We start from the raw sequence: 26,195 nt of genomic DNA, 5'->3' as shown, positions 1-26,195 counted from the left end.
TCCTTTCATCCATCCTTCCTTCCAGCCTTCCTTCCATCCTTCCTTTCATCCTTCCATCCTTCCTTTCATCCTTCCTTCCTTCCTTTCATCCTTCCTTCCATCCTTCCTTCCAGCCTTTCATCCTTCCTTCCATCCTTCCTTCCATCCTTCCTTCCTTCCATCCTTCCTTCCTTTCATCCTTCCTTCCATCCTTTCATCCTTCCTTCCTTCCTTCCATCCTTCCATCCATCCTTCCTTCCTTCCATCCATCCATCCATCCGTCCTTCCTTCCTCCCATCCTTCCTTTCATCCTCCCATCCTTCCTTCCTTCCTTCCATCCTTCCTTTCATCCTTCCATCCTTCCTTCCATCCATCCATCCATCCATCCATCCATCCTTCCTTCCATCCGTCCTTCCTTCCTTCCTTCCTTCCTCCCATCTGTCCTTCCTCCCATCCTTCCTTCCATCCTTCCTTCCTTGTAAAGAACAGAGAAATGCAGAAAAAGGAAGCAACAACAAACCTGCAGAGCAACCGAGGTGAAGTGGAAGCCGGATCCGTCGTGTTGGCTGCAGGCGTCGTCCTGCCCTGCAGCGCCCTCTGGTGGAGCTCCTCAAAACTGGGACATTTCTCCAAAGACGCAGCGAAAACAGTAAAGCGGATTTCCAGTGAACGAGCTCTGAACACGACCAGGAAGCATCCGGGTGCAGTGTATGTCGCATATCACTATTTGTACTAATGCAAATAAATCTGGGAAAAACATTTGTCCGAGCCAAACCCGTTGAAACCTTTTTTTTTTTATTCTATTATTTTTTTTTTTTTTTACTTGCAGACAAAAACAAAAGACATCCATGAGAGTCTTGATACAATAAATAAATGAACTAAAGAACCGTTCGCACACGCCTTCCCTTGTCGCAGATTAAAACATCAAAATAAAGCTGGTTTTTGTTCATTGCGATCGTTTTTTGTTTTTTTTTAAACAAACGAAACAGAAAAGTCTTTTGGAACTGAACTGACCCCGGAGACGCGTCGCATAACGAGCTGCTCGGGCCGACGACTCAGCAAGAAGCGCTCGGTGCGAAAAAAAACCTAAAAAAAAAAAAAAACCCAGAGAAAGCACAGGAAGAAGGAAAAGCTGTTTTCCTTTTTTTTTGTTTGCGTTTGTTTGTTTACGCACAGGTAAGAAAAGTTAAAAGGTTTCCACGGAAACTGACCCCAGGGGCCCCTGGATTCTGGTCTCTGAAAGGTCTGCGCGTTTGGAGCCCCTGAACGTCACCACCGAGCGGTGCACCTGACGCAGAGGCGGCATCGGCGGAGTCACTGACGTGTTGACGCGCGTTGGGCAGGGAAACAAAAGCCCCCGAGCGCCGGGCGAGGGGGAGAAGGTGAGCGAGGCCTCGCTCGCCCCCGGCCAAACCGCAGGCCCCACCAGAAGTTATCTGGCAAATCTTTTAGGCTTGGCCCAGGGCGCCGACGACCACGAGCAACGTGATGACCTGCGGGGGGAGGGGCCATCGGAAAATCCAAAACACGAGTCGACGTTTTCGTCGTGGTTGGCGGTTCATTCTTTTGGTACCTTTTTTTTTTTCTCGCCGTGGCAAAAACATTTTCGATGGTCGGTCGACACCAGTTTTTGTGTAAAACAATAGAAATAATGTCTTGTGTTTGGAAGTTATGCAACCGGTTCCCTCTCAAATGAAAACCGCCAACATCACAAAGCACTTGAAATTTGATATTTAATTTGTGGATTAGTCTGAATTTGACACTATACCATTATTGGTAAATTCTCATTTTGTATAAAATGTCAAATATCAATAAAGAATTGTGTCGTGAACCCGATATCCAGCCGTCACATCTTCCTGCCATAAACCTCCATTACTGTATTGTTCAGCTGTATATCATTATCCATTTTTATTTTTTATTTTTACGTTTTAAAAAGGCGTTTCTTTTATGTGTAAAGTATGTTTCATGTTGGCAGTTGGCTGGTTTCCTGCAGCCAATGCAAACCTAACTTCGGTACGAAAACCTGCAAACCCTCAGTTATTTCAAACGCCTACTTCAAGCAATCCCCGAGAGTTATTTATAACAGTGTTCCCCCGATACTCGTACAGGCCTGTCAAAAAATATATATATTATGGAGGTTTTTTTATTGGAATTTACAGTCCATTTATGCTATTTAAACACATGTACAAAGACAAATCTTCACTTTGGGAAGGCGAAAACAGAACTGAGGAACCCTCGGGGGCCCGCGTCGAGATCTCAATGAACGCGCCTCCAGTCGCAAAAACTCCCAAACCCTGATCCGCGGCAGATCCTCCGAGCCGAGGACCATAAAGTGCCGCGAGGAACGCCGCACGCCGTGTTCCTGACGCGCCGACGCTTTGCAGAGCGACACGGCTCATGTTCCACGCAGGGAGCGTCCGCTCCTCGTGGTCACTTCGCTTTAGCCCAATTTGAACGCAAATATGAGCTGCAGAGCGCCGGCCGCGCCCCTGTGCGCCGCGTCTGTTTGGGCCTTTTTGGGTGCGGACCAGCAGGCCTGGAAACAATTCTAGGGGAAACACTCAATAATAATAATAATACATTTAACAACTTTGGGTGCTAGCATGTGGGTCACCATATCATAAACAAAAACAAAAAAAGGGAGTTCTTGATTGGCCGACATGCCACATGACGGCAATTCACCAAATTTCGACCAAAAATCCCAAATATCTTTGTTGTCGTTGAAACAAGATGGACCCTCCGGAACCAAGGCGGAAAAGCTGAGATTTAAGAGGAAGTTGGATGAAATTTTTTCGCTTATTTAGGATTTTACAGTTGACTTCAAAAGTAGAAAAACGTAGAAACGACGTGGAAGCAGAATTCGCTTCGGAAACTTTTTCTCTTCCTCCCCGTCGAAGTGAAACGTGGACATAGAACGGCGTCGACGCCGACAAACCTCCTGAACATGGTTTTCCCTCGGCAGCGTTTTATTGTTGCTGTGAAATTCCTGATCAACGGTTAAAAAGTTGCGACGTCTCACCTCTGAGGAAGCCGACGCTTGTGTCGTTGGTTTTTTGTTATTTATTTTCCACAAAATAAAAGCCCTGACATTTTTAACCAAAGTGAACGCACGTTCGTATTTTCAGAGGGTCGCCTGCAAAAACTCTGTTTGCTGGAAGGCCAAGAAACGTCGCTGTCGCTGCTGCTGCTGCTGCGACCAAAAATAAAGCCGTGTCATTTTCACCAAAATAAAAGGGTGGTTATAGCTCCACAGGGTGAAAATTATACAACAAACTGCTTTTCCTGAAGGCCAAAACACGTCGCTGCTGCTGTTGTCGCTATTAAAAAAAAGTCACCCCCCAAAAGACAGTCAAAATAAAAGCGTGGTTATATTTTCACAAGTGCGTCCAAATGAAAATGATTGTAATAAGTCTCCTTTTTGCTTTCGGCGCTACTGTTGTTGTTGTCGTTAAAAATGATGTTCAGAAAAACACCGAAATAAGAGCCCTGACATATTTACGAAAGTAAAAGCGTGGTTCATTCTTTTACAAGGGCATCCGAACGCCATGAACTCTCCTTTTCCTGAAGGCCGAAATACATCGTTGTTGTTGTCGTCATAAAAAAAAAAATAATAAAAAATAAAATACACCAAAATAAAAGCCTGGTTATATTTTCACAAGAGCGAAACTTGTTCTATGAACTCTCCTTCACTGAAGAGTTGGAAACCACTGCTGCTGCTGCTGCTGCTGCTGGTGCTGCTGCTGTGTTCGTCTCAACTGCTTGGTCCCCACGATTTAAAAAGCCCAAAACAAAAATATTCAGTTTACTCCGAGTCTGTTTTTCGTCAGTGGTTTCTCCAATCTGGGTTTCTCCATCCGTGAAGCCCCGCCCCCTCACCGGGCAGATGAAACAGCAGTATCTCAGAGTCCTGCGACCCACCTCGGGGTCCCCGAACGCAGCTTGAGAAACCCTCACTCCCGTGCACCGTCCTCCTCCTATTCTGAGGGAGGAAGGTAAAATAAACTGTTTATTTTATGAATAATACTGGGTGTCCACAGGTTCATATATCTGAGAGGTTACCCGATACTTACCTCTCTGCAGAGAGGTAAGTATGGTGGTCTAGTGATCTAAAGGTTGCTGGTTGGATCCCAGGCTCCTCCTGCTAGCATGCTGTAGTGTCCTTGAGCAAGACACTTAACCCTTAATTGCTCCTGATGGCTGCGTCCGTCGCGGTTTGAATAATTGTAAGTGGCTTTGGATAAAAGCGTCTGATCCATGTAATGTAATAACTGCCATAACAGTAACAACAGTGATAGCACTGTATTAACTGCCACAACACTGACATAACTGTATAAACTGTAATAACTGCCATAACACTGCCACAACACTGTAATAACTGCCATAATACTGCAATAACTGCCATTACACTGCCATATCTGAGAGGTTACCAAGGTTACCCGATACTTACCTCTCTGCAGAGAGGTAACTGTAATAACTGCCATAACTGTATTAACTGTAATAACTGCCATAACACTGCCATAACTGCCATAACACTGCCATAACTGCCAAAACATACAATAACTGTAATAACTGCCATAACAGTAATAACTGTAATAACTTCCATAACACTGCAATAACTGTATTAACTGCCATAACACTGCCATGACTGTCACAACACTGCCATAACTGTAATAACTGCCATAACTGTAATAACTGGCATATCAGCCATGACACTGCCATAACTGTAATAACTGGCATATCAGCCATGACACTGCCATAACTGCCATAACTGTAATAACTGCCATAACTGTAATAACTGCCATAATACTGCCATAACTGTAATAACTGCCATAACAGCCATGACACTGCCATAACTGTAATAACTGCCATAACAGCCATGACACCGCCATAACTGTAATAACTGCCATAACAGCCATGACACCGCCATAACTGTAATAACTGCCATAACTGTATTAACTGTAATAACTGCCATAACTGTAATAACTGCCATAACTGTAATAACTGCCATAATACTGCCATAACTGTAATAACTACCATAACAGCCATGACACTGCCATAACTGTAATAACTGCCATAATACTGCCATAACTGTAATAACTGCCATAACAGCCATGACACTGCCATAACTGTAATAACAGCCATAACACTGACATAACTGTATTAACTGCCATAATACTGCAATAACTGCCATAACAGTAATGACTGTAATAACTGCCACAACACCGCCATAACTGTATAAACTGTAATAACTGCCATAACACTGCCACAACACTGTAATAACTGCCATTACACTGCCATATCTGAGAGGTTACCAAGGTTACCCGATACTTACCTCTCTGCAGAGAGGTAACTGTAATAACTGCCATAACTGTATTAACTGTAATAACTGCCATAAGTGTAATAACTGCCATAATACTGCAATAACTGCCATTACACTGCCATATCTGAGAGGTTACCGAGGTTACCCGATACTTACCTCTCTGCAGAGAGGTAAGTATCGTGTACAAACTGGGCAGGTTATGAACTACTGTAGATGATACAATAACACTGTACTAACAGCCATAAGTCATAACTGTACTAACAACCATAAGTCATAACTGTAATAACTGCCATAACCCAGCCATAACACTAATAACTTCCATAATACTGCAATAACTGTATTAACTGTAATAACTGCTATAACACTGCAATAACTGTAATAACTGCCATAACACTGCCATAACAGTAATGGCTGTAATAACTGCCATAACAGTAATGGCTGTAATAACTGCCATAACAGTAATGGCTGTAATAACTGCCATAACAGTAATGGCTGTAATAACTGCCATAACTGTAATAACTAATAACTTCCATAACACTGCAATAACTGTAATAACTGTCATAACACTGCCATAACTGAAGTTGTGTATATTTGGAGCAGACAGGTAAGTACCGGCAGGGTATGAACTACAGGAGCAACTCTGAGTTTATTACAGTTTTATTAGCACAATTATTATCCCCAGAGTTCATTCAGGCTTCAGAACCTACTCGGAACTCCGTCCCTTTAACGACGGCCATTTGTAAATGATAAACGTAATGAAGGTATGGCTCTATCGCCGTGGCAACCGTCGTCCCCACCTGATGCTCACGTCTGCTGCGCCGCTGGCGGAGGCTGTGGCTGGGATCCTTCTACTGCTGCTGCTCCTCCTCCCTCCTCCCCTTGCTCCTTCACCTCCATGTCCCCTTCCTCCTCTTCCACCACCTCCTCTCTCTCCTTCTCCTCCTCCACCTCCTCTCCCTCTGGCTCCTCCTCCTCCTCCTCCTCCTCCTCCTCGGTCTGGCTCGACCAGTCCTGGCGGCCGAGTCCTGCCTGAGCTTCGGGGTCCCGGTCCAGGTCCCGGTCCAGGTCCAGGTCCAGGTTCAGGTCCCGGTCCCGGTCCATACCCGTCTTAACCTAGAAACAATCATTTTAATAAAAAGGACGTCAACTTTCTGCCTTGATATTTTAGAAAACTTGACCCAATCACATCTGTTACTGGGCTCTCCATCCATTTTACATACAAATATTTAAAGGACATTTTACAAATGATCCATTGCCAAATTGTAGGTTCATTGTTAGGTTTATTTTTATTGTGCTTTGTTTATTGTGCGTAGGCGATTTTGTTTTCTGGTTTATTTTTCCTGTGAATTTGCAGGGTTACATTTTATTGATCATTAGGTTTAATTGATATGCGCCCTCCCTGTGGCCAGACCCTGCCACACCCAACGTTGTTCCTTTTCTGCTTTGTTTTGATGGTGTTTTGTTCATTTTAGATGTAGTTTTTATACAACCTCCAGTGTTGATTTATTTTCATGGTTTATTGTTGATTTTTAGGTTTATTCCCATTGTATAGTATTAATTTTAGTGGTTTACTGTACATTTAACTTTAATTGTCATTTCATAGCATATTGTCAAATCCTTCTTGTTGGTATTTTAAGTATTATTTTGAATATTTTCATGTAACCCAGCCCCCCCCGGTGGCCAGATTCCGCCAAAGCAGCGTCAAGGACACTGGGGAGGGGGCGCAGACCGTGGTGGCGGCCCCGTCCACGGGCGAGCGCTTGCAGGGGTACGGCCGCCGCGTTCTCCTGGACCAGCCGCGGAAACGCTTCCTGGACTTCTTTGGGGTCTTGGCAGGTCCTCCGTTCAGAGCCTCGTCCACCTGCACGGAGACACCCAGAGGAACAGGGATAATTTATAACAGATCATGGATCGGGCTTTACACAAACTTCATCTGCCGGTCATTAAGTGCGGAGTAGTTGTGTGTGGGCTGCAAAATCAGGCAAAACACTAAATACATTTAACTGAAAACTGGTGACAAATAGTGAGAATCTCAATATATTTCCTGAAATATATTAAACTTTTTTAGTGCCGGTGCTGATTACTTTCCCTAACCAATTTATATAAAAAAGCATTTACTTATGTATATCTATTTATAACATTTTTATCAATTTATCTTTTTTTTTATTATTTAAGGATGGGGCATTTAATTTGTCCGTTTTCAAACTGCACGAATCAAGGATAGAATAAAGAAATCCGTACATGAAATAACAAATCATAAATCATTTTGATGCAGAGCCCCTTCCAACTCCAGCACGGACCACCAGGCGGCAGCGGACCGCAGTTTGAGAAACCCCGGACTAGAAACGACTGTTTGGCTGTGGTAGAAAAAAAAAAGAAAAAAAAAAAAGACAAGGAAGGGCGGAGCTTCACCCTGCCGCAGGTAGTCCCACTTGAGGCTGCTGTCTCATGTTAGTTGTATTTTTTATTTTTTCAATAAAATTGTATCCGTCTATCTCACTATACATAGATAGATAGATAGATAGATAGATAGATAGATAGATCTATCTATCTATATATCTATATATATATATCTATATAGATATATATATATATCTCTCATCATCATTTAAATGATCTTTCTGTTTTTGAGGGCGGGGTGTTTTCTTTGTAAAAATATCAATGAATAATACGTTCTATATAACATAACGGACCCCCCGTGGTGTCTCCAGACCTCTAGGTGGCAGCAGAACTCAGATTGGGAACCGCTGGACTAAAACGCACTTCTCAACGCAGGCCCCTCGCAATCCCCCCACGGGCCACCGGGCGGCAGCCCACCCCGGGTCCGGGCGGAAGAACGTCGCCGAGGAGCCCGAGTTGGGCGGGTCACAACGGGCGGAGCCGCACCTTGCCGCTCTGGTAGAGGTAGAACCACTTGAGGTTGCTGTTCTTGCAGGCGTAGCGTGTGTCCCCGAACCAGTTGACGATGTAGGGGCGGGGCAGGCCGCTCTGCGCCGCCATCTCGTCGTAGTCTTCCGCCGACGGCCACTGCGAGCGGATGAAGGCCGTCTTCAGGATGTGCAGCTGCTCCGGCGTCTTCTTCAGCAGCTTCCTGGAGGCGGGGGGCGTGGTCTGCTGCTCGGCCCCCGGCGGCTGGACCTGACGGAGGAGGTTAAAAACACGTTAAAAATAGCGGAGGAGCAGAAACGCCGCCTTACCTCAGCCGGGCGTGGCACCTCAGGCGACGCCATCGTTTTTTTTTTTTGGAAATGGGGTTTCTCCTCTTTAATTGGCCCCGTTCTCCTCGGTGGACTCTGTGTGGACTTACATCATCCTCTCGCAGTTAAGCCAGTCGTTTACGTCTCCGAATTTGGGCCAAAAAACAATCCAACATGGCCGCTAAATATCCATCAATTTAATATTTTGACAATATCATGCCACGCGTTCTACGCTGGATCCAATATGGCCATAAAAACCGACTAAATGGGGACTTGGGTGATTTAATAACAATAATATTAGGTTAATGAACAAACTGTCTATGACTCTTGGAAGTGAACACTGCTGGTTGCCAATGACAACGTGGTCGTCGAATTAAAATCATCGTCCAAAGGAATGCTAACGCTCCTGTATGATCACCATAATCCATATTTCAATATTCTCACTCATTTAGACCGCTTTTTCATACGAAAAGCGGTCGACAAGGGGGCGACCAGACGGCATTAGACAGCTGAAATTGCCGAAATCTGGCCGCCCGGGGCAACCAGGCGACGGTTACTGTCGGGCCCCGAGTTTACAACAATTTCACATATAAAACCGGACTAAACAATTTTACAGTTACAAAACTATTTTAACTTCCTTCCTGTTTCTGTGGTCAAAGTGAAATGATTAATTCCTAATTCCACAACGACGACGGCACGGGCTGACGTACCGCCGCGCCAGAGGAACAGGGCGTGGCCCCGGGGGACCTGCCCTTCTCGCCGTCGCCGTCCGACTCGCGCAGCTCCGCCTTGCGGCGCTCGGTGAACCAGGCATCGACCTCGCGGCGCGTCAGCTTGGTCTGCGCCCGCAGGCGGCTCAGCTCGTCGTCGGAGGGCGTGGCCGAGCGCAGGAAGCTGGCCTCCAGCGCCAGCAGCTGCTCCGCCGTCTTCTCCTTGAACTTCTGCGGCGTGAAGTCGGGGAAGGCGTGCCGGAACTTGACCCGCGGGTCGCTGGCGGAGGAGGAGGCGGAGCCCGGGGTGGCGCCGGAGGCCGGGGAGCAGTCGCTGGCGTCGTCGCTCGAGTCGATGACGATGGCGGCCGTGTGTTTCCCGCCGCCGGCGGAGACTTTGCTGTTGCCGCCGCTCTTGGTGGCTCCGCCCCCCGGCGCCGCTCCACCTTCACCCGTCGCCGCCCCGCAGGCCTCACCCTTCGCCGCGGCTTCCCCGGGCGCGGCGGCGTGGTGGTCCCTGGAGTTGCGCTGGTTGTAGCGCGTGTCACTGAACCACTTCTTGATCGCTCGCTTGGTGAGGTTGGTGACCCGCATCAGCCGCGAGATCTCGGCCTCGGTGGCGAACTGCCGCCGGCCGTAGCTGGCCTTCAGCTCCGCCAGCTGCTCCTTGGACTTCTTGGGCTTGGTGCCGGGCGGGTCCGGGCTCAGCGGCGTGCCGTGGCACTTTGACTCCGGGGCGGCGGGCTCCGGGGCCTTGGCCTGGCCACCCGGCCCGCCGGCCATCGCGAGTCCCAGGGGCGACACCACCGGGACCGAGCCCCCGGCGTTGGCCGCCAGCTGAGTCAGGACCAGGCCCGGCTGGCCCACGAACTGGCAGGTCTGGAAGAGGGAGTGCAGCCCGTTGGCGGCCGCCGCAATGTTGGCCGGGATGACGGTGATGGTCTGAGGAACCGCCTGCACCGTGCCGTTAAACTTCTTCCTGCGAGCCTCCTCCACCTGGGGGGGGGCAGAACGGGACGTTACACATCACTGGCTCTCATCGGCAGATCACTGCTTCTAAACCCAAGATGGCGGCCCGACGGCAGCTCTGTGTGTTTGGTGACTGTCTCCCGTCCTGAGCAGCATTTTAACGCAATTTCTACACTTCAAGTCAATTTAAAAACCCTAAATCTTGTTTTTTTCCCCCCACTTAAGGCCCTCTTCAGTTACAGTCGAGCAACTGTTTTATCCATGCTTGGCAGTTTTTGGGCAGTCTTATTGGAGTCCACCGCCGCTGCGGCGGTTAAACAACTTTGGACGGAGCTGCTGGAGACGCTGCGTCGGTGCTGGAAAACAGCATTGATTCCCGGACGCACCACCCAGATCCTTCTGTCGTATAGAAAGTGAAATGTGACTCCGACTCGACTGCGCCGGCACGAAGTGGTCACTTTCACTTTTGTAGCGTCTAACTAAGTATTGATAACACGCTAAGTATTAGTTTTTTTAGATCATCCATAGATTATTGGTTCTCAATAAAGAGCTTAGCGCCGGGTGTGTTGGGGAAACAAGATGGCGGCCGTGGCTCCACCCACCTCCTCGGGCGTCCAGCTGACCCCGTGCTTCAGCCTCTGCGCGGAGAACCACACCTTGATCTGCTCCTCGCTGAACTTGGTCTGGGACGCCAGGCCCAGGATCTCCGTCACCGAGGGGTAGGGGAACCTGGAGCACAACCACAGCACGCATGGGGGGGGCGAGGGTCAGGCGGCGGCTCGCGGTCCCAACAGGGGGTCGCGGGGGCCACGTGGGGCAGCCCGCGGGCTCGTACGTCCACTACGTCAAAGTACAACTACCCAGTCGGTCGATGCCGTTGTCCTGATATTTGCTGTTTGTATGAAGACGTTTTCAAATGGATTTTTGTTTATTTGCACAAGTTATAAAATCATATTACTACAGTACAGTAACATTGGCTACAGCAGGGAGCCAGATGGAACAATGCAATTTCCTGTTTCCTGCACCTACTTCCTGTTTGTAGTCGCCAATTCCTTTTTCTAGTCTCACTTCCTATTAGAAGTTCCATACTTCCTGTTTCTTGTCACCTACTTCCTGTTTGTATTTGCTTCTTCATATTCATTTATTTTTTTGTTCTCCTACTTCCTGTTTCTAGTGTCATTTCCCATTTCTAGTCTGTGTATTTTAGTCTCTGACTTCTGGTTTCTAGTCTCTCTTTGTCCTAGTCCCTTACTTTCTGCCTCTAGTCTCGCAGGTCCTGTTTAAACGGTCTCACTTACCAAGTGTGTCCCGTCTCTCACTTCCTGTTTCCAGTCTCACTTCCTGTTTCCATCTTCCTGTTTCCAGCCTCACATTTCCTGTTTCCAGCCTCACTTCCTGTTCCCAGCCTCACTTCCTGTTCCCAGCCTCACTTCCTGTTTCCAGCCTCACTTCCTGTTTCCAGCCTCTTACATCAGCCACGCAGCCCAATGCGCTGCCCTGTTGTCAAGGCAAACAAGTCAATCAAACCCTGAGAATCCTACAAAAACCCACTTCCCTTCTGGCTAAAAAGCTCCGCTTCTCCACCCTAAACTCCTTATGCGTGAGGGGGCCGCGCCTCCGCGGTGGCGGTACCTGCTGTAGGCGCCGAGCAGCAGCACGTTGTTGTCCATGGCGGCGTTGTAGGTGGGGATGCTGCTGAGCGGGATGAGCAGCTGGCTCTGGCCCGGCTGGCTCTGCTGGCTCTGCAGCGCCGACAGCACCTGGGCCAGCGTCCCCGGCGGCAGCACGGCCGGCGGGTTGGAGCCCGTCTTGATCTGCAGGACATTGGGGCTGTTCACCACGATGCCGTGCTGCACCTGCGGCAAAGGGGGGGGTGGGGCACACCGCAGTGGCTTGACGACAGGCTCCTCGTGGGGGCTGCAGCCGCTCTGCGAGCCCAGCAGTAACGACCGGCGATAATCCCCGTTGTAATACTCTCACCGGGTCTCACCGTTCTGTTGACGCGGTGACCCCGTCGGGCGGGAAGGACCCGCCACCCCGGTTGCCTAACCCCGGGCAACTTTCGTTGCCGGGGCCCCGGACGGCAGTGACGCGTTGCAGGGTTCCCGAACCTCCATGTGTGTAAAGCGGGGCTTCCACCGGGAGCAGCCATGTTGTAAGGGTTGGATCGCTAATAAGTACCTGGTGCCTTGTGTGTATTACTACATAAACTTTAAGGTATTTATTAAACTTTACTATTTCTTGTTCTTCCATGAGAAAACTCTGTTCCCCAAAGGTGTTGTGCTGGCTTAATAAAAAGTAAAACATTTTGTGTACATATACGTGCATGTGTGTGTGTGTACATATACGTGCGTGTGTGTACATATACGTATGTGTGTACATATACGTATGTGTGTACATATACATATGTGTGTGTACATATTTGCGTACACACACACACACACACACAATACTTGAGGCTCCATGACGCATGGAGGACAGGTGATGTGCATCACCTCATACAACATTTGGATTCATTGTGTTTTCCCCTGCGTTTGTAAACGTTACGCGGTGCCGGCACCGCCCACGCACCCGTCTCGTCGTATTAGCAGCCAACCTCACGTCTTCCCAAGGTCCGAACCCGAAGGTGATGAGTGTCGCCATGACGATGTGATGGTACTGTGTGTGTGTGTGTGTGTGTGTGTGTGTGTGTGTGTGTGTGTGTGTGTGTGTGTGTGTGTGTGTGAGCAGCAGGGGGTAACGAGTGCTTCTGGTTGGAGGAAGCTCAGGTAGCGAGGCCTTGAATGTCAGGGCGCTCGCACGCCGCCCGACACACATCACACCGACCCTGGCAATGGGAATATTGACAACGTTGAACATTTTTTAATTTTGTGTTTTGGTTGTGCGATACGACAATGCTTATTGTAAGGCAGCCGAAAAATTCTATCACGTGATTATTATTATTATTATTATTATTATTATTATGTTTTTTTTGGGAGCTCGACCGATGCCAGATTTTTGGGTGCGATGCCGATCTCGGAGAGTCCTAGCCCACCCCTAAGCGAGGTTTCGACTGAAAACATTTTTAAGTAAATTTGAAAACCCTGTTTCATTACAGTTTTTATCTTTGAGAATATTTGACTTATAACCAAACAAATAAAAACACTGAGAAAGAAATGACAGAGAAACAAATGAGTTTTCCGAGTATCCTTGAACGCAGCACGGCACCCTGCATGCAGAGCCACGTCTGAACGTGAGCAGAAACAAGCAGGGCCGGACGGCGCCGCCGACGCTTGTTTTGGTGAGAAACAAAGGTAGCGCAAAACAGAGGCAGGATAAACAATCCGTCTTTTTCGCTTCATTATAAGACTTTATGATGTCATGCATCTGGACGCACCGCCGCCGAGCAGGTAAAAAAGTCGCACGACGACCGCATCGCCATGTCGCAGATGAGGGGGGGGCCAATCACAGCGCAGAAAAAGTAAAATAAATCAAATCGTCACAGATCGCGCGGCAGTGGCTTTTTTGGCGCCAAGGTATTTGGCAAGAACAAGCAATGGCACCACCCACCTGGAGGGGTGTCTTGGCGGAGACGGCCACCAGGCGCGGGGCAGCGCCGCCTGCCATGATGCCGCCGCCAAAGTCGAGCGGGGCGGGGGAGAGTGGCGGGGGCTCCATGTAGTCGTCGTCCTCCTCCTCCTCCCCCCCCTCTAAGTCGTCGTCGTCCTCCTCCTCCTCCTCCACCTCCTCCACCACGTCGTCGTCGCTCTCCACCTTGATGACGTCGTCCGGCGCGCCCGCCCGCCGCCCGCTGAACTTCTTGGGCGGGGGGCCGCGGACCCTCATGATGGGCGTCTTGCTCAGCGCGATGCCCCGCGTGGCCCCCGCGTGGCCCCCGCCCTCCTCCGTCTTGACGAAGCCGCCGGCGAAGGTGAGGTCGTTGACCGTCTGCTGGAACACCGTCTGGTTGCTGTGCTTCACCATGGTGCGGGTGAAGCCGTCCTCGCCGGGGTGGTGCCGGGAGTTGTGCTCCAGCAGGGCGTCGTATCTGACACACACACACACACACACACACACACACACACACACACACACACACACACACACACACACACACACACACACACACACACACACACACACACACACACACACACACACACACACACACACACACACACACAATTTCAATATTCTCACCATGGTCAAAATCTGGCTGCCCCGGGCAACGGTTATTTACACACAGTTTGTAATCTCCAACCACTACAGAGTGACGGAGTCCACACACACTGCCAGCACCACCTCAGGCACACACACTGCCAGCACCACCTCAGGCACACACGTAGCGGTGCTACCTCTTGGTGTGGAAGTCGCACTCCATGCAGACGTAGGAGGAGTTGAGCACGACGTCGGGGTGCTCCGTGTCCACGTGCACGGTGAACAGCTTGAGCTCCGCGGTGCGGAAGCTGCAGTACTTGCACTCGTAGCCGCCCTCGGCCGAGGCAGAGTCGGCGTAGTGGTCCGCCAGGGACCGCCCCTCCAGCGGCGCCTCCTCCTCCTCGCCGCCGCCCCTGGAGACGCCCGACACTTCGGCCGGAACAGCGGCAGCGGCGGCGGCGTCGCTCTCGCCAGCGACCACCAGGTCCTCCATGTCCTGGTCCGGGGCCCCAGGCTCCTGGGGAGGGACCATGCAGGGCGTGGTCGACTTCCTGCGGCTCGCCATGCTGCGTGCACACTGTGTGTGTGTGTGTGTGTGTGTGTGTGTGCGCGCGCGCGGGGCGTAGCCTAACGTGGGTGGGCGTGGTCTCGGATGCTGCACAGGGCTCGTTGCGGCTCCATAAAGTTCGGGGTTCCTCTGAGGCTCACGATGAGGTTCGATGTGATGTCACTTCCTGTGGAGGGAGCAGAGGTGAGGTTGATCTTTCTTTGAAGGTGTTTTGTTGCCTTATTTTGGGGGGGGGGTTCATATTTATTTGTCGGGATTTATTTTCTATTGTTTGTTGTAAGTGTTTGGTTTCATTGTATTTCCACAAAATGGCGCACGCAGGACGACGTGGCTCCGGCGGCTGCCGACACGGCGCCCAACGCCTTGCGTTTACCTGCGTCCCTGCACGTTGTGTCCATGGCAATTAAAATTAAATTGAAATTATTTAATATTGCAAATTGTGATGCTCGTCAGGCCTGGAATTCCATGGCTTTGAACCCACTTCAACCGACGTTACCCCCACGAAAATAAAATGTCGAAGGAAAAATCTGGCACCTGGCAACCGCTTGGCACAGACTCACATTTTTTTTTTTAATATTTATGTATTTGATTTTCAGTGTCTACTGCAGAGAGAACAGTGTAACTAGGCTCCAAACAGACATTACATTACCGCACGTTCTCTAACAGTCAATTACAGAGATCTGACTTTTAAAAAGCAAAGTATTTCAAAGCAAATATCTTATTTATTTTTTCTATTTATTTCTAACAGTTGTGCTACTTTCGTTTTTTTTATTTAAATCAAATTTATGTTTATTTATTAACCCTGACACTGCTGATCGATGACTCATTGGTTATCAATGTAAAAGATCGTCATCACAACCATATTACATCGTCAATTATAATCAGGAGCTGCAAGAGCATCGTCTGCACGTTGAACCAGCCACAGCCGTACTTGATCTAGTTTTATAGTACTCTGTCATACCATCGCACTGAAGACAAGTACAGCTAATACTACCGTCTTAACACTAAGTACAACTAGGAACAAGAACTTCGTATTTTTATGACGGTGTAAATGTCAAAGAGGTATTTACACATACCACCCGATGCCAGTGTATGTGGAGAAGGTCTGAGTTCTAGTGTTGTATTAGTGACTGGAATAGTTGTATTATTATTATTATTATTATTATTATTCTAATAACACGTTTTTTTTTCTTAATAGTGCATTGTGTTGTGATCCCATCCTGCAGATTATGCACCTGGAAACAGGTGCATAAAACATAACGTATATAATTACAATAAAAGTACATCATTAAAATAAAATACATGGTTAAAATAAGGTACATTATTACATCTTTGTAGCGCACACCTCCATCCTCTCTGCTGGTGCAGATGTCTGGATCCTGCAGCTGACACCCACTTCAGCCCGGCACTAATATTCATATTCATGTTAATATTACTCCACCTTCCGAGCGGCGCTCACCTCCGTACACGCGTTAATTCACCCCCCGAGCCGCTCCTGCCCGCCCGCGCTTCCTCGGCGCATCCTGCGGAGAACCAGCCTCCAGCCTCCCGCCTCCAGCCTCCCGCTCTTCCGCCTTCAGCCTCCGCAGCTGCCGCACCGACCGGCGGGCAACGACCGACCGACCGCCGGGGCGCCGGGCGCCGTGCGCGTCCCGCCCGCGAGGCCGACTACGGGCAAGGCGCCGAGGCCCTGCCGCTGTCCCCACGTCCCGCCCGCTCCGCCCGCTCCGCCATGCGCGTCGCCCGCCTCCGCTGGAGCCCGTTCACGCGTCCCCGTCCGCCATGGTGCGGGGCCTCCCCACGGTCGTCTTCTCACGGTTTGTTGTTCTCTTTTTTCATGGTTCGGACCGGAAGTCAGCGGCTGGGAGTGACATCCGGTTAACCTTTCACTTTCAAAATAAAAGTCAGTGGGGGGATTTGGGGCAACAGAAATATTATGATGATGATGATGATGATGATGATTACTGAGGTTTTAACAGTACAATTTCATACATGGAAATGGTGATACAACGAAAGTATATCTTTCATCAATATTATGAAATAAGTTGCAATAACACAAACTTGTTTTTTCATATCTATGATGATTATGAGGATTATTGTACATTAAGTATTTGGTCATTGTGCAACAGAAATATTGTAATTATTATGGTGATGATGACTGAGGTTTTAATTGTTTTGATAAGCTGAAACAGTACAATTTCATACATTTCAGCAGTAAATGGTGACACAACGTAAGTATATATTTTTTTTGCCAATACAAATTTCCTACCAATATTCTAAAAGTCGTCGCCGTAAGACGGCCTCGTTCCCTCGTAGTAATGAAGGCCGGGGGGTGATTGTACATGACGCATGTGCTCATTGATGAGCTGGACTCAATTCCCTTTGAGCGACTTTCTCTGTTGCGTATTTGGGCTTTTACTCTGAAGGTCAAACCGACGGAACCCTTCTCTCGGTACGTCCGTGCGCGATGTCGGAGTGCGTCGTTACGTCATCGAGTCGTGGCGTCCCTACGTCATTACGTTACTGCGTGGGGCTCCTGCGTCATGAAGACCTCAAAGACCCGAACTCGTCATTATGATGCTATTATAATATTATTACAATTGTAATAGTATAACAATTATAATATTATTACCTTTATAATATTACAATTATAATAGTATTACAATTATGACATTATTCCCATTATAATATTATTACCACTACAATAGTATTACCATTCTAATATTATTACTATTATATTATTACTATAATATTATTACCATTATAATATTATTACTATTATATAATTACCAATATAATATTATTACCATTATATTATTAGCATCATAATATTACTATTACTTCAATAGAAATGTCAATGTGGTACTTTTACTTGGGTTACTTAGTGTCAGGGTACTTGAACCTTGACTCAGGTTTTCCAAGCACCTCCCTCTGGCGCCTCCTGGTGCCGGCAGGATCCGTTTGTAAATAACAAAAACAAAAAAAGATAAATTGTTTCTCAATATTCTTTTATTTTTCCATTTTAATTGTCTCATTACCACATTGTTAAAAAAAAACAAAGGTTTCAAATCAGAAACGAGTGAAAAGGGAAAAGCAACAGGTTACACAGGTTACACGGTGTGTGGCCTCTGTAACGTTTCTTATTTCTTTCGACTTGAGTTCCACACAACTCCAAATAATTCAGCTGAAAAAAGTAAAGAAGGAAGGAAAGGAAGAGAAGACGTCTCCCGGAGGAGTCACAGCTCCACCAAGCAGCGAGGCTTTTAAGAGGAAACACTTCAGACGCCGTCGTTTGGATGCACACGCTAAATAGTCTCTCTCTCTCTCTCTCTCTCACTCACTGCTCTCCCCCTTGTCGTCGGGCGGCGTCTGGGTTCCCAGTTCAGCGGCTGAGGAGGAGGAAGGAGTGAGAAGCTGCGTCTGCCGTGTTACACCACCACACATTTCCCCAAATCTATTTCCTGCTCCAACATTAACAAAGTTGTATTAACATGTTTGCCGTGGTGCAATAACATGTTTGCCGTGGTGCAATAACATGTTTGCCGTGGTGCAATAACATGTTTGATGTGGTGCAATAACATGTTTGATGTGGTGCAATAACAGGTTTGATGTGGTGCAATAACAGGTTTGATGTGGTGTAATAACATGTTTGCCGTGGTGCAATAACATTTTTTCCGTGGTGCAATAACAGGTTTGATGTGGTGCAATAACAGGTTTGATGTGGTGCAATAACATGTTTGATGTGGTGCAATAACAGGTTTGATGTGGTGCAATAACATGTTTGATGTGGTGCAATAACAGGTTTGATGTGGTGCAATAACAGGTTTGATGTGGTGCAATAACAGGTTTGATGTGGTGCAATAACAGGTTTGATGTGGTGCAATAACAGGTTTGATGTGGTGCAATAACAGGTTTGATGTGGTGCAATAACAGGTTTGATGTGGTGCAATAACAGGTTTGATGTGGTGCCTCCAGGTGATAACATTTAAAAATGTTTGTTTTACTGTTCAACTGAGACACAACTTTGAATTATTTGACAAAATCAGAGAAAAAAAAAAAAGTTTTTACCCAAGTCACTGGAACCTGAAAAAAAAAAGACAGAGAGAGAGGATCAGTTGTACAGCATGATTGACATCCATCTACAGGATATGTATATACGTTTATATATGTATATATACTGTAAATCAAAGTGTTTCATGCTGTACAACTGATTCTCTCTCTATAATAGTTATGACATTATATTATAATAGTAATATTATGATGGTAATAATATTATAATCATAATATCATCATAATATATATATATATATATATATATATATATATATATATATATATATATATATATATATATATATATAAATAATGGTAATGATATTCTAATTGGTACGTATATGTATGTGACAAATACTTTCTTGAACTTGAATTGAGATAATATTATAATGTTAATAATATTATAATACTATTATAATAGTAATATTATCCATTCATCCATCCATCTATATATACACACACACACACACACACACACACACACATCTATCCATCCATCCATCCATCCATAATGTACAGGAAGTGGGGTGGTGTTACCGTAGTCACTGTCGGCAGATGTCTTGTCCGCTAAGAAAGAGAGAAACAAGACGTCAGATGGTTCCTGCTTCCTGTTGTGGTGCTGTTGGGCTTTGAGTTGTTTAACTTTTACTATACAGTCAAGAATCAGTGTATATGCATCCATCCATCCATATACACATCCATCCATACAGTGTATATACTGTATATGTAGTATATAAACATATATAGTACACACACACACACACACACACACACACACACACACACACACACACACACACACACACACACACACACACACACACACACACACACACACACACACACACACACACACACACACACACACACACACACACACACTTCAATAAACGTCTAAATGATCCAATAAAAATTCTCGGAAACAGGAAGTGATGAAGTTATTACCAGAGTCTGGGATCAGCGATCGCTCTGACCCTAAAACCAAACAACGAAGAAAGAGGAGGAGGAGGAGGAGGAGGAACCAAATGAGAGAAGGAGGATCAACAAACACTGCGAGTAGAGTCAAAGCCCAAATAGTTCAACAACAAATCCAAAAAACAAAACGGCTGCAGAGTTCTTACCACTGGGAGTGTCAGGGGCTAAAGGAAATAAGGAATAAACCCATTAGTTTATGTCAATGTTATATGCACACACACACACACACACACACACACACACACACACACACACACACACACACACACACACACACACACACACACACACACACACACACACACACACACACACACAGAAATGACTGACCTGACAGTGCTGTCTTCTCGTCAAACTCCACCGGGCATGCATAGAAAGGGTCTGCTATAAAACAAAGACAAAACAGTGGAAACAGTTTCAGTATAAACAAGATTCAAGAGGTTTATTCGTCACATACATATACAAACTTTCATACATATACAAACTTTCATACATATACAAACTTTCATACATATACAAACTTTCATACATATATGCAGTGAAATGTCAATGCAACGCACCCGGTGATTACACACAATATGTCCTAGGCTGAAGTAGTTACCTAAGAATTTCTACTTGACTAACTAACTGATTCCTAAAACATAATGCAGTAAGTTGAATACTATAGAATAAAATAAAAATATATACAATAAAATAAAACAAGAACTCAAGAGTAATGCAGGGTGGGGGTACAAAATAGATAAAGGGAATATGCTTATGTATATGGGATAGGCTATTTATGTATATACAGATATGTGCATTAAAGTGGCATGTGAATAAAGTGAGGTAGTGTTTGTGAGATATACAGCACAGTATACAACAGTACGGCGCAGCAATACGGTAACACCCAACAACCCAGAAGCGTGACACAGTATGCGGTACAGTATGCTACATACAGTACATGCACAAGGTAGTGGAGCCTATGTGTGTGTCTCAGTGAGGACCCCTGCCGAGGTCAGCGCGGCCGTAAGAGATAACTACCGATGCTTTTTTGGCGGACATTATGACGAGAAACAGAAACCAATACTAAAATGTGCGAAGTCGACAGGCGCACCGGCGCAGGCGACCGCAAGGGGCGACGCCACTATCGCCAATGACTTTTTTTATCAACAATAAGTTGTGTGAATTTTAATATCTATCCGACTGTGTGTGCCAAATGTATTTCATTTGTGAAAGAACAATGAATAAGTAAAATGATCAGATCAAATACATTACTTTCCAGTTACTGACGAGAAAGTTAATAACCAGAGACAAGTTCTGACAGACAGCTCTGAGAATTCAATTGAGCTTTACAACACCGTCACAACACCGTGTGTGATCTAAACGCCGTTATTCTAGAACCAAAACTTGACACGATTCAATAACAGCTCCAGGAATCAAAAACTCTTCCAGTTTCCTTCATCCCTCTCGAGGTTTGTTTCATCCTGACAAAGCTCAGATGAACTTCGAATCACCCGACAACAAAACCCCGACACCGCCGAGCGCCACATGAACCACCAGGCGGCTCGTCGGGCTGTGGAGTCTACCACGCACACCAAAGGCCAGGGCCGACATATCTATCTGTGGGTGAACTACCAGGGGATCTTACCAGGCAGGAACTTCTGTGTTTCAGGTACAGCTACAAGAAAAAAGACAGAGAGAGGATCAGCTCAACAACATCAAACACATCCATCCATCCATATACAGTGTATATATATATATATAAATACACACACACACACACACACACATACATAATATATATATATATACATACATATATATGCACACACACACACACACACACACACACACACACACACACACACACACACACACACACACACACACACACACACACACACACACACACACACACACACACACACACACACACACACACACAGTTTTACTGTAAACATCCATCAATACATCAGTTTATATATACACGTATTGTATACTGTATATAGTCCTGTATATATATAGAGTATATATACTGTAAATATAGTGTAGGCAAAGGCAAGGGCGGACAAAGGGCGTGTGGTTTGTGCTGGTGGTCTTACCGGGCAGAAACGTCTGTTGTTCAGGTGCAGCTGCAAGGAAACAGACAGACAGGATGTCAATGCTGCTCGTGGCTCAGAGCATCTAGAGCAGTCTGCTGTACTTCACTGGAAGGGTGAGACGGCGACTACATCACGGCACCACCAGAACCTAGTCTGAGTCACACTCTGGGGCGGTTCCTTGCTAAGCAAATTCAGTCAACAACTAAAAAAAACAAGTAAAAAAAAAAAAAGAATTTTCTATAACTAAAACGACGTTTGCCTCCGTTCAAATCTGATCAACTGTAGCTCCCACGTCAAAACTAGACAATGACTGACGGGCGGTCATTTTCAGCTCCTCCCATGAAACCTTTGCCCTGGCTGACGGCCGATAACAGAGGCGGTGGTTCTGGCGTGACGGGGGCAGTCGGTAGAATATGCTCAAGTCATAAAGAGAGAGCGAGAGAGAGATGAAGCGCGAGATGAAGAGAGGCGCAGAGAAAGGGAGGGAGGTGTGTCATGTGACTGTACGCGCACCAGCGGCCCTCATCCTCCTCCAAACCACCACCGCAGCCAGGATGAGGCAGAGCGCCAGCGGAACCACAACGCCAAGAGCAATCCATGTCGTGCTGTCACCAGCCTCAAGGTCTTTGGAATCTGGAACAGACCAGAGATCAAAACACATGTTCAACCTGGACCTTTTCCGTTAAAAAATCGTTTGTTATTCAACATCGCAATTATCTGAATACCAGATGATATCTAGTGGAATCGTCTCTCTAGTCTCAATACGGTTTACATGTATGTGACAATTAAACCTCTGTAATATTGAATCTTGAATAAATGACAACTGTGTGAACCCTTTGAGAATTGTAATGACCCCTACGGGATCCCGCAGGGGTCTGTAGTCGGCCCCCGGTTAATTCGTCTGTATGTTACCACTCAGTGATATCATGTCATGCTGAAGACACCCGGGACATTGGCACAATTGGCATAGTCTTGAGGCGTGTCTTTCTAAAATTCAGCAATGGTGCATCAAAACAGTCCAGTCCAGTATGTAATCTATGGACAGGCATCTGAATTATAACAGCGAAGAAATATCGAAAAATTTAAATAATAAAAAAATTAGGGCCTTCGTAGGGGCCAAAGAGAACACACACAAATACGATCAAGTGTGTCAAGTATATCAATATATTACGTGTACTTCTACGAACATTTTACCTTCACATCCACATTAATTCATGCTCAGCCAAATAAAGAAAGGACAGAACGTCTCCTCACCCCACGTCTTGTGGAGGTGAATACTGGACATCTGATGGATCACTTCGCATGAGTATTCGGCCTGGCCGTCGCTCTTCAGGATCGCCACGCTCGCCCTGAGCTGGTGGGTGCCGTCTCCATTGGGCTGGACGTCGCCCTTCACCACGCCGTCCAGGCTGTCCAGCACCCGCCCGTTCTTCCGCAGGTTCATGGTGATGTCCCTGGGGTAGAAGCCCGTGGCCATGCACGTCAGGACCAGGTTGTTGGGGTTCTGCGGGGACGTCTTAGTGAGCAGGAACACCTCCGGAGGAACTGGGGAGAGAGAGAGAGAGAGAGAGAGAGCTTTTCTCCACTGGACACCATGTTATAGGTTTTTGTTTCCCCCGTTCCTTTGTACCGGACTCCTGGCGACGGAGGGACGGGGCCAAACTCACTGGCGTTTTTCAGATCATTCTGGCTGTACACCAGGAATTTCTCCAGCCAATTCACGCACTCCTTCTCCAGGTAGGTCTGCGTGTACTCGTTGAGGGCGGCCACGTCGTCCCACTTGGTCTTGGTCTGGGCGGCCTCGGCCATCCCGGCCACCCATTGCTTGTTGGTGTCGTCGAAGTACAGGAAGTCGTCGCCGTTGTAGCTGTACTGGTCCAGGCCCTTGACGAAGCGGCTGTGGCCGTGTGCCGTTTCTACCTGGCATCCGTGCATCCACTGGAGAACGGGGTTGGCTGGATGGACGAGGGATGGAGAGAGAGGGGCAGAAAGAGGGAGGGGGGAGAGATTACCACTCTGTACTTCACGGCAATCTCACCTTAAAGGGGATCTGTTACGCCCCTCTTTAAGTTAATACAGGTCTCTGAGGTCGCCACAACATGGGTTTTAAAGTTGTTGCCGAAAATGCCGCTCAAATAACGTGCGCCCAATCCACCCTGTCTGAAAACGGGCTGCTCCCGTCGGCGGACCCGACCCCCCGAGGCCCTGGGTCCTGTGAGCCAATGGGGTTTGAGCATGGCTTCCGGTTTTGTCCTATTTACTCTGACTGATTTCACCTTATCGGTCCACCAAAATCTGTTCCTGAACAAATTTGAGGCGAGGGATAAGCAATCCAGTTGCTGAGTCTTCCCTCATATTAGATCTACAAAAGTGGCTTAAAGTCATTTAAAGTCCCTCGCACGCGGGGATTTTCCGTTTCACGTAAACGTTGAAAAAACACGAAATAAAACTAAATAAATAAATACGTCTAGGATAAAAACACTGTTTTTATCGGTTTTGTTTGGAGAAAGGCGGATGGGAACGGAGCAGACGACCATATAAGGAAACCCGCGACCAGCCGACGTCAGCTCGTACCGAGTGGAAAAAGCCTTTGGGAGCGGAGCGGTCGGAGTCCTGAGCGTTTTGATCACAGCGATTCCTTTGTCATTTGTGTAACTCATTATTTGACACTTTGGCCCCGTCTGATATGAACATCCCATATTGTACCATTGAATATATGACAGAAAATAAGGAAAGGCATAATAGGTCTCCTTTAATGTCCCATGTGGGGTCCTGCAGTGGTCTATTATCGGCCTTGGGATTTTGTTTCAATGTTATCGCTCAGTATCATGTTTTGCTGATGATACCCAACACTACACGTCGTGGGAACTGACTAAGCAACTACGATTGGCATGCTCTACGCCTGCTTATCTGGCATCAAACAACGGGAGCACCAGAACAGTATGTTCAGCAGGACGGGAAAGCCTCTACATAACAAGACGATTTTCTCCCTTTTGAAAATACGAGACACGACACGAGTCCCTCAAACGAAGGCGAAAAATCGCCACGCGAACAGCGGACAGCGAAATTGGCGGACAGACAAGCAGACAGACAGATTAGACGAGGCGGAACGACACAGCCAAAACGGCGGACGAGCAGACACACGGATGAATAGGCCGACAGAGCAACGGGCGGCGCGACCGGCGGACGGTCGGAACAGCGCGCAGACGGACCGGTGTTGTTGTCCCTCATGCGCTGGGCCAGGATGTCCAGGTTGACCTTGAACCACTGCTGCTTGCTCTTCCTGGACAGCGTGCCCTTGGCCCAGTAGTCCTCGTCGAGACGCTGCTCCATCCACCGCTGCATGGGCACCTTCACCTGACTGTCGCTGTCGAAGTAGTCAATCAGACGCCCGTCCAGCAGCCCCATCGCCATGAAGTCGTGGATCCCGGGGGTGGAGACCTTCCTGGAGAAGGCTGTGTAGATGTAGCTGAGGGAGTGTCTCCCGGGCGGACTGACCGTAGCTGCACGCACAGATGACATACATTTATGGCTATATACAGAATGTGGATATACAGTATATGGTGAATGGACTGCATTGATGTGGAGCTTCTTGGGTCTGGCGACCACTCAAGGCGCGTGCCTCGCGTTCGTGCATTCACACATGGATGGTGGCAGCAACGCGCACCTGCTCATCGAGAGCAGTTAGGGGTGCCGTGTCTTGCTCAAGGACACTTGGGCGTGCTGCCAGGAGGAGCCGGGGATCGAACCAGGAACCCTCAGACTACTGGACGACCTGCTCTACCTCCTGCCACGCCGTCGCCCCATAGAAAATATAGAAAAATGTATATATAGATATAGAGTATAAAGGATTAAATGAGTGAAGTAGCATCGGGCGACATCGGAATAAATCAAATATCACAATATGTTTGGACGAGTATCTTGATGATTTAAAAAAAGATTTTCGTGATGACCATTGACGCTTTGATGAGATTTTTGCAGACAAGGAATATTGTAGAACCAATCGTTAGTAAGGTGGCTTTACTGAGGATCGATGAGAAGCGCTAGAACAACCTTCACAACATTTCACTGTTTTGCTCCTATAGACGACATTTAACTTGTTGGGACAGTTTTTTGAGGTGCTTATCTACAGGAATCTGACGACGGCTCCAAAAACAATCTCCCATTGACGTGGTTTCAAAGTGACAAACGTGGCTGTCTGTCCAC

At 47.3% G+C, this 26,195-nt stretch overlaps 2 protein-coding genes across 4 annotated transcripts in view; both read right to left on the bottom strand.

Annotated features, from left to right (window-relative positions):
- Positions 1 to 1,007: 1,007 nt before the first annotated feature.
- Positions 1,008 to 16,702, bottom strand: LOC307232757 (zinc fingers and homeoboxes protein 1-like). Of its 3 annotated transcripts, none has more exons than XM_080003906.1 (10): positions 16,340 to 16,702; positions 14,510 to 15,046; positions 13,725 to 14,202; positions 11,808 to 12,031; positions 10,778 to 10,904; positions 9,207 to 10,202; positions 8,186 to 8,437; positions 7,029 to 7,160; positions 6,097 to 6,412; positions 1,008 to 3,953 (listed from the first exon to the last, which is right to left on the bottom strand). In XM_080003906.1, exons 2-9 carry the CDS (start codon positions 14,875 to 14,877, stop codon positions 6,104 to 6,106), a joined length of 2,886 nt encoding a protein of 961 aa, XP_079860032.1. In that variant the 5' UTR covers positions 14,878 to 15,046; positions 16,340 to 16,702; the 3' UTR covers positions 1,008 to 3,953; positions 6,097 to 6,103. The 3 variants fall into 3 exon arrangements, with proteins under 3 accessions (XP_079860032.1, XP_079860033.1, XP_079860034.1); XM_080003907.1 differs by having other exon boundaries at positions 8,186 to 8,431; XM_080003908.1 differs by having other exon boundaries at positions 11,808 to 12,025.
- Positions 16,703 to 17,871: 1,169 nt separating this feature from the next.
- Positions 17,872 to 26,195, bottom strand: part of LOC307232046 (H-2 class I histocompatibility antigen, Q10 alpha chain-like) — a 9,409-nt gene continuing 1,085 nt past the window's right edge. Inside the window, exons 2-13 of the mRNA XM_080002927.1 lie at positions 25,202 to 25,492; positions 23,657 to 23,944; positions 23,244 to 23,534; positions 22,503 to 22,622; positions 21,990 to 22,019; positions 21,536 to 21,565; positions 20,239 to 20,292; positions 20,055 to 20,072; positions 19,879 to 19,908; positions 19,471 to 19,500; positions 18,949 to 18,963; positions 17,872 to 18,269 (exon numbers count right to left, since the gene is read on the bottom strand). Of these exons, the coding sequence (XP_079859053.1) occupies positions 18,214 to 18,269; positions 18,949 to 18,963; positions 19,471 to 19,500; positions 19,879 to 19,908; positions 20,055 to 20,072; positions 20,239 to 20,292; positions 21,536 to 21,565; positions 21,990 to 22,019; positions 22,503 to 22,622; positions 23,244 to 23,534; positions 23,657 to 23,944; positions 25,202 to 25,492 (1,253 nt within the window). The 3' untranslated portion in view covers positions 17,872 to 18,213. The remainder of the gene's footprint in view (positions 18,270 to 18,948; positions 18,964 to 19,470; positions 19,501 to 19,878; positions 19,909 to 20,054; positions 20,073 to 20,238; positions 20,293 to 21,535; positions 21,566 to 21,989; positions 22,020 to 22,502; positions 22,623 to 23,243; positions 23,535 to 23,656; positions 23,945 to 25,201; positions 25,493 to 26,195) is intronic.

The sequence above is a fragment of the Zeus faber genome (assembly GCF_960531495.2).
Source record: "Zeus faber genome assembly, chromosome: 1".
NCBI classification, from domain to species: domain Eukaryota; kingdom Metazoa; phylum Chordata; class Actinopteri; order Zeiformes; family Zeidae; genus Zeus; species Zeus faber.
Note: the sequence above shows the minus strand (reverse complement) of the source record. Positions and strands in the feature narration are given on the sequence as shown.